Source organism: Anomaloglossus baeobatrachus, chromosome 8 (genome assembly GCF_048569485.1).
Source record: "Anomaloglossus baeobatrachus isolate aAnoBae1 chromosome 8, aAnoBae1.hap1, whole genome shotgun sequence".
NCBI lineage: Eukaryota > Metazoa > Chordata > Amphibia > Anura > Aromobatidae > Anomaloglossus > Anomaloglossus baeobatrachus.
In genome coordinates, this window is record NC_134360.1 from 224785273 (window position 1) to 224799492 (window position 14220).

General features: G+C 51.0%; 1 protein-coding gene across 1 annotated transcript in view; it reads right to left on the reverse strand.

Annotated features, from left to right (window-relative positions):
• Positions 1-14220, reverse strand: part of AK5 (adenylate kinase 5) — a 187650-nt gene that overhangs the window by 39979 nt on the left and 133451 nt on the right. Inside the window, exon 8 of the mRNA XM_075320281.1 lies at positions 12982-13058. Within this exon, the coding sequence (XP_075176396.1) occupies positions 12982-13058 (77 nt within the window). The remainder of the gene's footprint in view (positions 1-12981; positions 13059-14220) is intronic.

Genomic DNA, 14220 nt, shown 5'->3' on the forward strand with positions numbered 1-14220 from the left:
TACACCACAGGCGATGTGCTACTACGATGCTACACTGCGGCCGATGTGTTACTGTTAGGGCCAGATGGACGGGCAGACCCAGGAGGTGGATCCACTGGGCCGAACTCCCTGATGAGGGAAAGGAGTCCGGTAGCCGGAGCACTTTAGGTAGCAGGACAGTCCGTGCACTGGAAGACAATGGAGAAGTCCCTGGGACCACGAGGTCACTGATGGTGGTCCGGGTGACGGAGCTCAGGTTCGGAAGCCGTGATGATGTCAGGCGGGGTCCGGAACCGTTGGAGCGAGATGACGGGTCACCGCAGGGATCCGAGATGGTACGGACTGTCAGGATGGCAGATGGGCAGCGTTCGGGGTTCGAGACACAGCAGAACCGGATGGCGATGCAGGATCGGCTCTAGAAGACAGAGAGGTAAGTATCTCACAGAACACAAGGAGACCTGACTCCTAGCTTGGGAAAACACGAAGAACAGGCCCCGCTCCCTTGGACATTAACCCCCTATATACCCTGTACCTGTGTGCATCATTTCCTGTCAGTGGACACTGGCCCTTTAAGAAAGGGTCAGTGACCGCGCGCGCGCCCCAATGCGCATGCGCGCGGCCCGGGTGCCAGAAGCCAACACAGGAAGCTGAGAGGAGGACGCAGCAGAGCCGGCCATGGACTGGGAAGCTGACGGGCGCCGGGAGCGGGGACCAGGAGGCCTGGGAAGCGCGGGCACTGGAGGCTGGAGAGCGGGGAGCGTGGCAGGTGAGCCGGGGAGCGGAGCAGAGGACCCGGGGAGCGGAGCAGAGGACCCGGGGAGCGTGACAGTACCCCCCCCCACGCCCCCCTCCCCGCAACCGGGACAGGAAGGCACGGATCAGAGGAGTGCCCACGTTCTCCCTGGGCTCCCAGGACCTATCCTCAGGGCCATACCCTTCCCAGTCCACCAGGAAGAACTGTCGACCTCGTACGGTCTTCATGGCCACGATATCCCTTACCGCATAGATGTCGTCCTCAGCAATAGGAGGAGGAGCCGGACTGGCGGCAGCGGAGAAGGGACCAAGGACAACCGGCTTGAGCAGAGAGACGTGGAAGGAGTTGGGTATCCTCATCGTGGCCGGGAGCTGCAGTTTGTAGGAGACCTCATTGATCTTGCCGAGGACTTTAAACGGTCCGATGTAACGAGGTCCCAGCTTGTAGGATGGTATCTTCAGTCGGATGTACTTGGAAGCAAGCCAGACGAGATCTCCCGGGGAGAAACACGGAGGATCCAGACGTCTCTTGTCCGCGTGTCTCTTCATCCGCAGGGATGCACGTGCAAGGGACGCCTTAACTGAGTCCCAAATGGAGGCAAAGTCACGGAGTACTGCATCAGCAGCAGGGATGTCCGAGGAAGAGGATACAGGCAATGGGACAGACGGCTGAAGTCCGTAGACGACATGGAAGGGAGAACTGGAGGAGGACTCACTGACGTGGTGATTATGGGAGAATTCAGCCCAAGGAAGAAGCGTGGACCAATCGTCATGATGGGCGTTGACGTAGTGACGTAAGAAAGAGGTCAATATCTGATTGACCCGTTCTACTTGGCCGTTCGACTGAGGATGGTAGGCCGAAGAAAAGTCCAGAGTCACTCCCAGATGCTTACAGAGAGCCCTCCAGAAGCGGGAGGTGAACTGAGTTCCTCTATCGGACATGATGTGTGATGGAAAGCCATGCAAGCGGAAGATGTGTTGTATATAGGCGTCCGCGAGTTCCTGGGCAGAGGGCAGTCCAGCCATAGGAACGAAATGGGCCATTTTAGAGAACCGATCCACCACGACCCATATGACTGTGTGTCCGGAGGACAATGGCAAGTCCGTAATAAAGTCCATCGCTATGTGTTGCCAGGGAACTGAGGGTATGGGCAGAGGCAGAAGACGGCCATATGGCAGGTGTTTGGGAGTCTTGTTCCTGGCACAGGAGGAGCAGGCAGAGACAAAAGAGGCGACGTCCGTGCGAAGGGATGGCCACCAGTAATGACGCACGATCGCACTCCATGTTTTCTTCTGACCTGCATGACCGGCTGTTTTCGAGGCATGGCCCCAGTGTAACACTTTTTGCCTGTCAGTCTCAGAGACATAGGTCTTCCCAGGCGGTATCTGGGCCAGGGTGACAGGAGCCACTGGAATAATCTTACTTGGACAGATGATGGGTTGAGATGTCTCTTCCTCCTGCTCCATGGGCATGAAAGACCTAGACAAGGCATCAGCGCGTACATTCTTGTTCGCGGGTCGGAAGTGAAGCTGGAAGTCGAACCGGGCAAAGAACAAGGACCACCTGGCTTGCCGTGGGTTCAGTCGCTGAGCAGTCCGCAGGTATTCCAGGTTTTTGTGGTCCGTGTAAATAATGACGGGGTACACTGCTCCTTCCAGAAGATAGCGCCATTCTTCCAGAGCCAGTTTGACCGCCAAGAGCTCTCGGTCACCGATGGTGTAATTGCGTTCAGGCGCGGAGAAGCTCTTGGAGAAGAAACCGCAAGTCACCATCTTCCCGGAGGAGGACCTCTGCATGAGTACTGCTCCGGCTCCCGAGGAGGAGGCATCCACCTCCAAGGTGAACTGGCGGTTTAACTCTGGACGGTGGAGTACAGGAGAGGAGGCAAAGGCTAGCTTTAGAGAGCCAAACGCGGCGTCGGCCGCAGGTGACCAGTCCTTTGGATTAGCCCCCTTCTTGGTCAAGGCGGAGAGAGGAGCAGTCAGAGCTGAGAAGTGAGGAATGAACTGGCGGTAATAGTTGGCGAATCCCAGAAAGCGTTGGATTGCCTTCAGGCCAGAAGGAGGAGGCCAGTCGAGAATGGAAGAGACCTTCTTTGGATCCATCTGCAGTCCGGTATCGGTGATGAGGTACCCCAGGAAGGGGAGAGAAGACTGTTCGAAGACACACTTCTCGTACTTGGCGTACAGACGGTTCTCTCTCAGTCTTTGTAGAACCAGTTGCACGTTCTCTCGGTGGGTCTGGAGGTCCGGAGAGAAGACAAGGATGTCATCCAGATACACCACCACACAGACGTAGAGAAGGTCCCGGAACACATCGTTCACTAATTCTTGGAAGACTGCTGGTGCGTTACACAGGCCGAAAGGCATCACGCAGTATTCATAATGCCCATCGCGAGTGTTGAACGCGGTCTTCCATTCATCCCCTGAGCGGATACGGACCAGGTTGTAGGCACCCCGAAGATCCAACTTGGTGAACACACGAGCTCCTCTGAGCCGATCAAACAATTCGGGGATGAGCGGCAGGGGGTACTTGTTCTTTACGGTGATTAGGTTCAATCCCCGGTAGTCTATACATGGGCGTAGGTCGCCCTCTTTCTTCTTTACGAAGAAGAAGCCTGCTCCAGCAGGAGAGGAGGATCTCCGAATGAATCCCTTAGCCAGGCTCTCTGTGATGTACGTAGACATGGCCCTTGTTTCGGCTGGAGACAGTGGATATATCCGTCCTCGAGGTGGTGTAGTTCCTGGGAGCAGGTCAATGGCACAATCGTAAGGACGATGTGGCGGAAGTACTTCGGACTCCTTCTTATCAAAGACGTCTACGAAGGACCAATAGGCTGAAGGCAGTCCCGGTAGGGACTCAGGAGCCGGAGGTCGCCGGATAGGTTGTATGGTCTTCAGACACTTCTCATGGCAAGAAGAGCCCCATCGAGTGATATCGCCAGTGCCCCAGCTGACTGAAGGCTCGTGTGTCCGCAACCAGGGAAGGCCCAGCAGGATTTGATGTGACATATGCGGGAGGACGTAGAGAGCGATGTTCTCGGTGTGCAGAGCACCGATACGCAGTTCAAGCGGCTTGGTGATCCAGGAGATGGTGTCAGAGAGGGGTCTCCCATCCACAGAGGCAATCACAAGAGGTTTGGTGAGTGGAGTTACAGGCACCTGGTACTTGTCCACCGTGGCCTGTTGGATGAAATTGCCTGCTGCCCCAGAATCGAGGTACGCCTCAGCCGTAAACCGCGTCTCTCCCGTTGTCACTTGCACAGTCCATGTAACCGGGTCTGAGAGAGTCCCAGCACCTAGGGTGGCCTCTCCCACCAACCCTAGGCTTTGGAGTTTCCCGGCCTCTCTGGACAGGAGCGTAGCAGGTGTGTGCCCTCTCCGCAATAGAAGCAGAGACCCTTGGCGAGCCGCTCTGCTCGACGTTGTTCAGACTGTCGCACACGGTCGATCTGCATGGGCTCATGGACGGAGACACCTGAGGCCGTTGACTGGAGTACGGCGGGCTTCTGTGGAGGAGAGGAATGTCGTACCGGACGTCTCTCACGGGACACCTCTTTGGACCGCTCCTGAAAGCGTATGTCCACTCTAGTCGCTAGGGTAATCAGGGCGTCCAGGGTGGACGGTACGTCACGTCCAGCCAGCTCATCTTTGATTCGACCCGAGAGTCCTTCCCAGAAGGCGGCGGTTAGGGCCTCGTTATTCCACCCGAGTTCTGAAGCCAAGGTGCGGAAACGGATGGCGTATTGACCCACCGTCAGAGTTCCCTGACGTAACCGGAGAAGAGATGAAGCAGACGCGGAGGCGCGTCCGGGTTCGTCAAAGGTGCTGCGAAAGGCCTGCAGGAACTCCTGGAGGTTCTTGGTCATAGGGTCCTCCTTCTCCCACAAGGGGTTCATCCACGCCAGTGCCTCGCCCTCTAGGTGAGACATGATGAAGGCGACCTTGGCTTGGTCGGAGGCAAACAAATGTGGCAGCTGCGTGAAATGGAGGGAGCATTGGTTTATAAACCCCCTGCAGGTCTTGGGATCTCCGGCGTACCGGGGTGGTGAGGCCAAACGAAGTCTGGAAGCATCCGAGGAGGCTGCCACGGGAGCGGGAGCCGTGGATTGACTAGTGGAGGCCGGAGGTGCTGAAGATGTGACTGAGGCTTGTAGCGTATTCAAGCGGGCGTCCACGGAAGTCATAAAGTTCAGCATACGGGTCTGGACTTCACGCTGGCGTTGGAGTTCCTCATGCAAGGCCGCTAGTGCTTCGGCGGGATCCATGGCCTGTTCTTACTGTTAGGGCCAGATGGACGGGCAGACCCAGGAGGTGGATCCACTGGGCCGAACTCCCTGATGAGGGAAAGGAGTCCGGTAGCCGGAGCACTTTAGGTAGCAGGACAGTCCGTGCACTGGAAGACAATGGAGAAGTCCCTGGGACCACGAGGTCACTGATGGTGGTCCGGGTGACGGAGCTCAGGTTCGGAAGCCGTGATGATGTCAGGCGGGGTCCGGAACCGTTGGAGCGAGATGACGGGTCACCGCAGGGATCCGAGATGGTACGGACTGTCAGGATGGCAGATGGGCAGCGTTCGGGGTTCGAGACACAGCAGAACCGGATGGCGATGCAGGATCGGCTCTAGAAGACAGAGAGGTAAGTATCTCACAGAACACAAGGAGACCTGACTCCTAGTTTGGGAAAACACGAAGAACAGGCCCCGCTCCCTTGGACATTAACCCCCTATATACCCTGTACCTGTGTGCATCATTTCCTGTCAGTGGACACTGGCCCTTTAAGAAAGGGTCAGTGACCGCGCGCGCGCCCTAATGCGCATGCGCGCGGCCCGGGTGCCAGAAGCCAACACAGGAAGCTGAGAGGAGGACGCAGCAGAGCCGGCCATGGACTGGGAAGCCGACGGGCGCCGGGAGCGGGGACCAGGAGGCCTGGGAAGCGCGGGCACTGGAGGCTGGAGAGCGGGGAGCGTGGCAGGTGAGCCGGGGAGCGGAGCAGAGGACCCGGGGAGCGGAGCAGAGGACCCGGGGAGCGTGACAGTTACATGGTGCTACACTGTGGCCGATGTGTTAGATGGTGCTACACTGAGGCCGATGTGTTACATGGTGCTACACTGCGGCCGATGTGTTACATGGTGCTACACTGCGGCCGATGTGTTACATGGTGCTACACTGCGGCCGATGTGTTACATGGTGCTACACTGCGGCCGATGTGTTACATGGTGCTACACTGAGGCCGATGTGTTACATGGTGCTACACTGCGGCCGATATATTACTACAATGACACGCCGCCACTGACATGTTACTACAATGGTACACTGAGGCCGATGTGTTACATGGTGCTACACTGCAGCTGATGTGTTACATGGTGCTACACTGCAGCCGATGTGTTACTACGATGACACGCCGCCACTGACATGTTACTACAATGGTACACTGAGTCCGATGTGTTACATGGTGCTACACCACAGCTAATGTGTTACAACGATCCTACACGGAGACCAATGTGTTACTACAATGCTACACAGTGACCGATGTGTTACTACGATGCTACACCGTGATCGATGTGTTACTATGGTGCTACACCGTGACCGATGTGTAACTATGGTGCTACACTGTGACCAATGTGTTACTACAATTCTACACCGTGACCAATGTGTTACTACAATGCTACACCATGACCGATATGTTACTACAATGCTATACAGTGACTGATGTGTTACTACAATGCTACACCGCGATCGATGTGTTACTACGGTGCTACACCGCGATCGATGTGTTACTACGGTTCTACAATAAGGCTAATGTGTCACTACAATTCTACACCGTGGCCGATGTGTTACATGGTGCTATACATCGGAGAATGTGTTACTTCAATGCTACACCATGGCTGATGTGTTACAACGATGCTACTGTGAGACCTATGTGTTAGTATGATGCTACACTGAGGCCGATGTGTTACTACGATGCTACACTGAGGCCAATGTGTTACTACGATGGTACAACGCGGCTGACGTGTTACTACGATGCTACACTGAGGCCGATATGTTACTACGATGGTACAACGCGGCTGACGTGTTACTATGATGCTACACTATCTACAAGTTTTTTTTAAGCTATCGTCATTATCAATACACCTATAATTGGGGCCAAAGCAGTTGTGGGTAATTATAAATCAATATGATATAACTATAATAGTTTTTTTGTCACCCGGTTGTCAGATTTGCAGATGTGTCTTTATTTTATGGTCTAATTTCATACTTCACATATTCACTAGCGTTTTAAGCCATTGTCATTATTAATACACCTATAATTGTAGCCATAGCGCCTGCGTATTAATATAAACAAATATGATATAATAATAATTTTTTCATGCCTTGTTGTCTCCGTGCACATTTGCAGATGTGTCTTTATTTTATGCTGTACTTCATGTATGTACAGTGCCTTCCGAAAGTATTCGGCCCCCTTGACGTTTTCAATCATTTCCCACATTTCAGGCTTCAAACATAAAGATAAAAAAATTGAATTTTATGGTGAAGAATCAACAAGTGGGACACAATTGTGAAGTTGAACGAAATGTATTGCTTATTTTAAACTTTTTTTAAAAAATAATAAACTGAAAATTGGGGCATGCAAAATTATTCATCCTCTTTACTTTCAGTGCAGCAAACTGACTCCAGAAGTTCATTGACGATCTCTGAATGATCCAATGTTGTCCTAAATAACTGATGATGATAAATATAAGCCTCCTGTGTGTAATCAAGTCTCCGTATAAATGCACCTGCTCTGTGATAGTCTCAGTGTTCTGTTTAAAGCGCAGATAGCATCATGAAGACCAAGGAACACAACAGGCAGGTCCGTGATACTGTTGTGGAGAAGTTTAAAGCTGGATTTAGTTATAAAAAGATTTCCAAAACTTTAAACATTCCAAGAAGCACTGTGCAAGCAATTATATTGAAATGGAAGGAGTATCATATCACTAAAAATCTACCATGACCCGGCCGTCCATCCAAACTATCATCTCAAACAAGGAGAAGACTGATCAGAGATGCAGCCAAGAGGCCCATGATCACTCTGGATGAACTGCAGAGATCTACAGCTGTGGTGGGAGAGTCTGTCCATAGGACAACAATCAGTCGTACACTGCACACATCTGGCCTTTATGGAAGAGTGGCAAGAAGAAAGCCATTTCTCAAAGATATCCATAAAAAATGTCATTTAAAGTTTGCCACAAGCCACCTGGGAGACACCAAACATGAGGAAGAAGGTGCTCTGGTCAGATGAAACCAAAATCAAACTTTTTGGGCACAATGCCAAATGATATGTTTAGCTTAAAAGCAACACAGTTTATCACCCTGAACGCACCATCCCCACTGTCAAACATGGTGGTGGCAGTATCATGGTTTGGGCCTGATTTTCTTCAGCAGGGACAGGGAAGATGGATAAAATTGATGGGAAGATGGATGGAGCCAAACACAGGACAATTCTTGAAGAAAACCTGTTGGAGTCTGCAAAAGTCCTGAGACTGGGACGGAGATTTGTCTTCCAACAAGACAATGATCCCAAACATAAAGCCAAATCTACAATGGAATGGTTCACAAATAAACGTATCCAGGTGTTAGAATGACCAAGTCACAGTCCAGACCTGAATCCAATCGAGAATCTGTGGAAAGAGCTGAAAACTGCTGTTCACAAACGCTCTCCATCCAACCTCACTCAACTCCAGCTGTTTACAAAGGAAGAATGGGCGAGAATTTCAGCCTCTCGATGTGCAAACCTGATAGACACATACCCCAAGCGACTGCAGCTGTAATCGCAGCAAAAGGTGGCGCTACAAAGTATCAACTTAAAGGGCCCGAATAATATTGCACGCCCCGATTTTCAGTAATTTATTTTTTATAAAAGTTTAAAATAAGCAATAAATTTCGTTCAACTTCACAATTGTGTCCCACTTGTTGTTGATTCTTCAGCATAAAATTTAAAATTTTTTATCTTTATATTTGAAGCCTGAAATGTGGGAAAAGGTTGAAAAATTCAAGGGGGCCGAATACTTTTGTAAAGCACTGTATAACATCATCTTCTCACTGATACCTTCAGCTTGGCGAGTCGCGGCACCAATGATACGCTAACTCAGCCACGCCTCCTTTTTGATTGATGTGTTCAGTGGCGGTTCAACAGCGCAGCCGCACCATTATAACGGTGCCTGCGCATTTACCGCTTCTGGACGCCGCTGGACCCTTGTACAGGAACATAGTGGGTATGGTCACGATAGTATGGCCACGATCTGAAGTATAATTCATCGTAGGGTTAACACCATTATAACCAATCCCTCTGATTATTACTGCCCGATCCGGCAGACGAGAGCTGACAGACACCTCTCGCCCTTCAACCGTCCCCTCGGGCCATTCTCCCATATTGTGGGGAAACTGCAAACAAGCAGAGAAAATGTCTTGTGTGACACAATTAACTCTTCACCATCCGGATGCTAGTTGCCATGGTAACTGCTTTACTCCTCATCTTCCCGGTACCGTTAAAACAGACCTGCAGAATTTTGGGAACTGCATGATCTAGAAGCACCAGAAATAGGAGAGAAAAAAAAAAAAAGAATAAAAAAAAATCTCATCAATTAATTAAACTTGAATTTTTAAACTAAAACAAGACCAATTAGGAAGTCGTAAAAAAAAAGGTCCCGATAAAAGGGAAAGTCGTGATTCACCTAAAATTAAATGCCTTTGCAAATGAAGCTTCAATTATTTACACACTGAATAATGTGTGCGGCTGCTGCGTGCAGGAAAGACTACTGTCCTAAATGTGAAGACTGGTAAAATCTGTGGAGTATAATAATACGGGATGCATCAGGGAGGTACGAGGCAGCTGCGGCCTGAAACAATCCAAGAGAAGCCGGGCCCCTTCTCCCTCAACATGAGGTATAACCCAGCGCGGCCCAAGGAGCCCAATTATGGAGGAAACATCTCTCCATGTCTTAAGATTGGCGCTCTGCACAGGGCCTGGAACATGAAGTGAGAGACTCTGTACCCAGGAGGAGCCATCGTACCACCCGCTGCTCTGCTGACGACTCCAAGTAGGCCTGACACCCAATAAGCGGTTTTAAAGCACCGTTCCAGCGTTTTTGATTATTTTTTACTGCTGAAATGCCGCTTTTAATCTAAGGTCCCCTCCCTTAGTCTTATACGCACCCTTTGACATTTTCACCTCTTATTAACAACACTCTGATCTGTCTCAAGCGGTTTGTGACCTACCGGCAGCTCCAGTGCTTCACAGAGTGAGCTGGTGGTCCTGGCCTCGTACCGGCTAATCAGAAGTTGTGATCACAAGATGGCGTCGCAGGACCAGACAATGCTTAGGCCACATTCTGGCCTCATCTTGCATCGCTCTTCTACATCCTGGCCTCGTCCTGACCTCATTCTACCTCATCCTGGCCTCATTCTGTCTTGTCCTAGCCCCATCCTGGCCTCACTCTGCTTCATCCCGGCCTTATTCTGATTCATCCTGGCCTCATTCTGTCTTGTCCTGGCCCCATTCTGCCTCATCCTGGCCTCATTCTGTCTTGTCCTAGCCCCATCCTGGCCTCATTCTGTCTTGTCCTGGCCCCATTCTGCCTCATCCTGGCCTCATTCTGTCTTGTCCTAGCCCCATCCTGGCCTCATTCTGACTCATCCCGGCCTCATTCTGTCTTGTCCTAGCCCCATCCTGGCCTCACTCTGCTTCATCCCGGCCTTATTCTGATTCATCCTGGCCTCATTCTGTCTTGTCCTGGCCCCATCCTGGCCTCATTCTGCTTTGTCCTGGCCCCATTCTGCCTCATCCTGGCCTCATTCTGTCTTGTCCTAGCCCCATCCTGGCCTCATTCTGACTCATCCCGGCCTCATTCTGTCTTGTCCTAGCCCCATCCTGGCCTCATTCTGACTCATCCCGGCCTCATTCTGTCTTGTCCTAGCCCCATCCTGGCCTCATTCTGACTCATCCTGGCCTCATTCTGTCTTGTCCTAGCCCCATCCTGGCCTTATTCTGACTCATCCCGGCCTCATTCTGATTCATCCTGGCCTCATTCTGTCTTGTCCTGGCCCCATCCTGGCCTCATTCTGCTTTGTCCTGGCCCCATTCTGCCTCATCCTGGCCTCATTCTGTCTTGTCCTGGCCCCATCCTGGCCTCACTCTGCATTTGTCCTGGCCCTATTCGTCCTCATCCTGACCTTGTACTGGTCCCTTCATGGTCTTGTTATGGCCTTGTTTTGGCCTTGATGTGGCTTCATCCTGGCCTTGTTCTGGCCTCGTTCTGCTTCGTCCTGGTCCCATTCTGGCATCATCCTGGCCCACTTCTTTCCTCTTTGTATTGAGCACTTATGACGTAACTGATGACTTCCGGCCAGTCAGAAGTTGGGATCCCAACATGGTGTTGCAGCACTGGAGCGGTGTTGGGAAAAGGTGAAGTGACTGGAGGGGCAGTATGAGATTAGGACTTTCGATTACAAGCACCACTCCAGCAGTGAAAAAAAAACAAACATTTGCGTTGTTGGACAGCTTGGATGATAATGAATAGGACTAAAGCTGGGTTCACACATGGCGACAGCGACAATGACGTCGCTGTTACGTCACCATTTTCTGTGACGTAACAGCGACCTTGTAAGTCGCTGTTATGATCGCTGCTTAGCTGTCAAACACAGCAGATGTAGCAGCGATCATAACGACACGCGTCGCTGTGCTACATGTGCAGAGAGCAGGGAGCCGCGCACACTGCTTAGTGCTGGCTCCCTGGACTCGTAGCTACAGTACACATCGGGTTAATTACCCGATGTGTACTGCAGCTACATGTGCAGAGAGCAGGGAGCCGGCACTGGCAGCGAGAGCGGCGGACGCTGGTAACGAAGGTAAATATCGGGTAACCAGGGAAAGGTCTTCCCTTGGTTACCCGATGTTTACCCTGGTTACAGCTTACTGCAGCTGCCAGATGCTGGCTCCTGCTCCCTGCTCGCTTCATTTCGTCGCTCTCTCGCTGCCACACACAGCGATGTGTGCGTCACAGTGGGAGAGCGACTACCAAAAAATGAAGCTGGACATTCAGCAACGAGCGGTGACCGCACAGCAGGGGCCAGCTCGTTGCTGGATGTCACACACAGCGACAGCGAAGGGACGTCGCTGCTACGTCACAGAAAATGGTGACGTAGCAGCGACGTCGTTGTCGTCGTCGTCGCTGTGTGTGACACCACCTTAAGCCCCTCTCCTCCCTTTCTTGTGTCATTGTCTCGCAGTGAAGCTCGGGGGCTGGGATTTCTCCCCCCTTCCTCAGTCTGAAATGCCTTGTTGGCTGATTTTAGTGACACCAGAGGGCAAGGCTTCATGAATAGCAAAACAAAATGTGGAAACTTTTACAAAGATTTTCTACCAAGTTACACATTTAACAGCCATGACGGTGGCACACCCTTACATCTGGGTTCAGCTCTGGCAATTGAGGCTCCAAAAATCGTACAAATCTATGAATGAATTCAGAATATATGCCGAATATTCCCACTGTGAGCAAGAAGATCAGAGCCTCATGCATCCGTCCACATTTCCAATGATCGTCTCCATCAGACTCCTAAAAATGTTTTGCAGCCATGTGTAAATTCTGCATGACCCATATACCCTATTGAGTTAATGAGACCCTCATTAGGGACCTCCACCAATTAGCTGTAGGGCAGCAGCTACACAGTGACTGAGTTACTAGATGGGGGGTCCACCACAAGCCAAAGCAGCTGCAAAGTTCATCTCTGGCCGTGGCGGACTGTGGGCATCCATGGATTACGCTGACAGACCATTGAGGCCCAAACATAGGCTGTAATGCTTAATTTCTCCTGAGGGGGCACTGCAGGGAAACAAAACACTTAGAATACAGATGATCCTTTGGTGGGGGGGCCTTCTGTCATGGGTAAATCTTGTCTAAGGTGGTCCACCCCTTTAAGAAGTTGCCTAAACAAACAATGCAATTGTGTAGTGTTCTTATAGACATTTCTACCTATAGTGATGGAAACATTCTCGTACGACACATATAGGGAAAAAGGAAGGGCAGAGACAATGTAAGAGCCCACGTCATTACCAAGGTGAGTGGTAATACCTAAGCGTGAATGTATTCATTCATTACCAAGAGGAATAACACAGGAACTACACAAGAAAAACTGCTACAAATTTGCATGTAAAATACGTTTACTGTGAGGCGACAATTCATTTTTAGTCTAGATGCTAAACTGTAGATACCTGGTCTTCAAAGTCGGATGTGGACTCTGCTCCTTCCCCGATGTCTAGAATAAGGCTTAGGTCGAGCTCGCTGGGTCCTGCAGACAGAAGAAACAGGGGGAAATGCTGCGGTATTAATCATTGCACATAGGGGTACTTTACATTCATTAATTAGAATGAAGATTATAATGGTGATATTTTATCATTGGGTGAGAATAAGGGGCGGATAGTGCCCCATCGTCTGCAGCCGTGACCCTGGCGGTATACGGTGTGAGATCAGTTTCTTGCTTGGGTGACCCCCCCCATTACATGTCATACAACAGGCGGTGCCTTTCCGTGATTGTTACAGACCCTCCTAATTAAGTATGAGAATAAAATGGAAGATGGAAGTAACCGCTTCAGTAGATTTAACCACTTTTTTTTCTTGTAAACCTCTTTAAAGGGAATCTGCCACCCCTTTGACAGTTTGAAGCTATTCCTATGGGAATACAGGTAATAGGATGGTGAAAGTAGTCTTACCTGTATGCCTCATATTAGAAGCCTTGTTCCACAAATATTACTTTAGATCGATATATGCAAATTAGCCTATCGGGCTACTGGGCGGTTGCTTCCCTGTAAGAAACCCCACCTCTGTGCTGCATTATCCTTCCTGTCACCTCCTCTCAGCTTCACAGCTGTCAAATCTTGCGCGTGCACAGTAGAGTGTTCTTCAGCCTGCGTTCATTCACCCCCATTGAATCTACTGCGCAAGTGCTGGTGAGTCGGCTCCACTTCAGTTATCGGTGCACTGTTCTAAGTTTTCCTCTTGACTTCCTGCCTGCAAAATCGCCCAGGTATGTATGTGTGTGTGTGTGTGTGTGTGTGTGTGTGTGTGTGTGTGTGTGTCTACAAACCCGCAGGCAGGAAGTCTGGATGACAACTAGAACAGCGCACCAATACCAGAAGTGGAGCTGACTCACCAGCGCACGTGTGGCACCCCTAAGGCTTCAGTCACCACAGGGTACTGCATTACACTTAAGGTGCAGTACTCATCCCGGGTAAGGAAGAGGTTAAATCGCTGGTGTTTCTCACATTCACAAACCACACACAGTTAGGTGCTTTCTCACCGGGATTGGCCTAGGGTAGCCAGGGGGGTGGCCATCACGAGGCCTAGGACTTTCCCGGTCACTGAGACAACCACCTGGGGGCCGGGCACCACTTGGGGAAAAGAAAGGAGCCTCTTCACACTTAATTAGTTACCCCCGGGCACAGATTGGGATG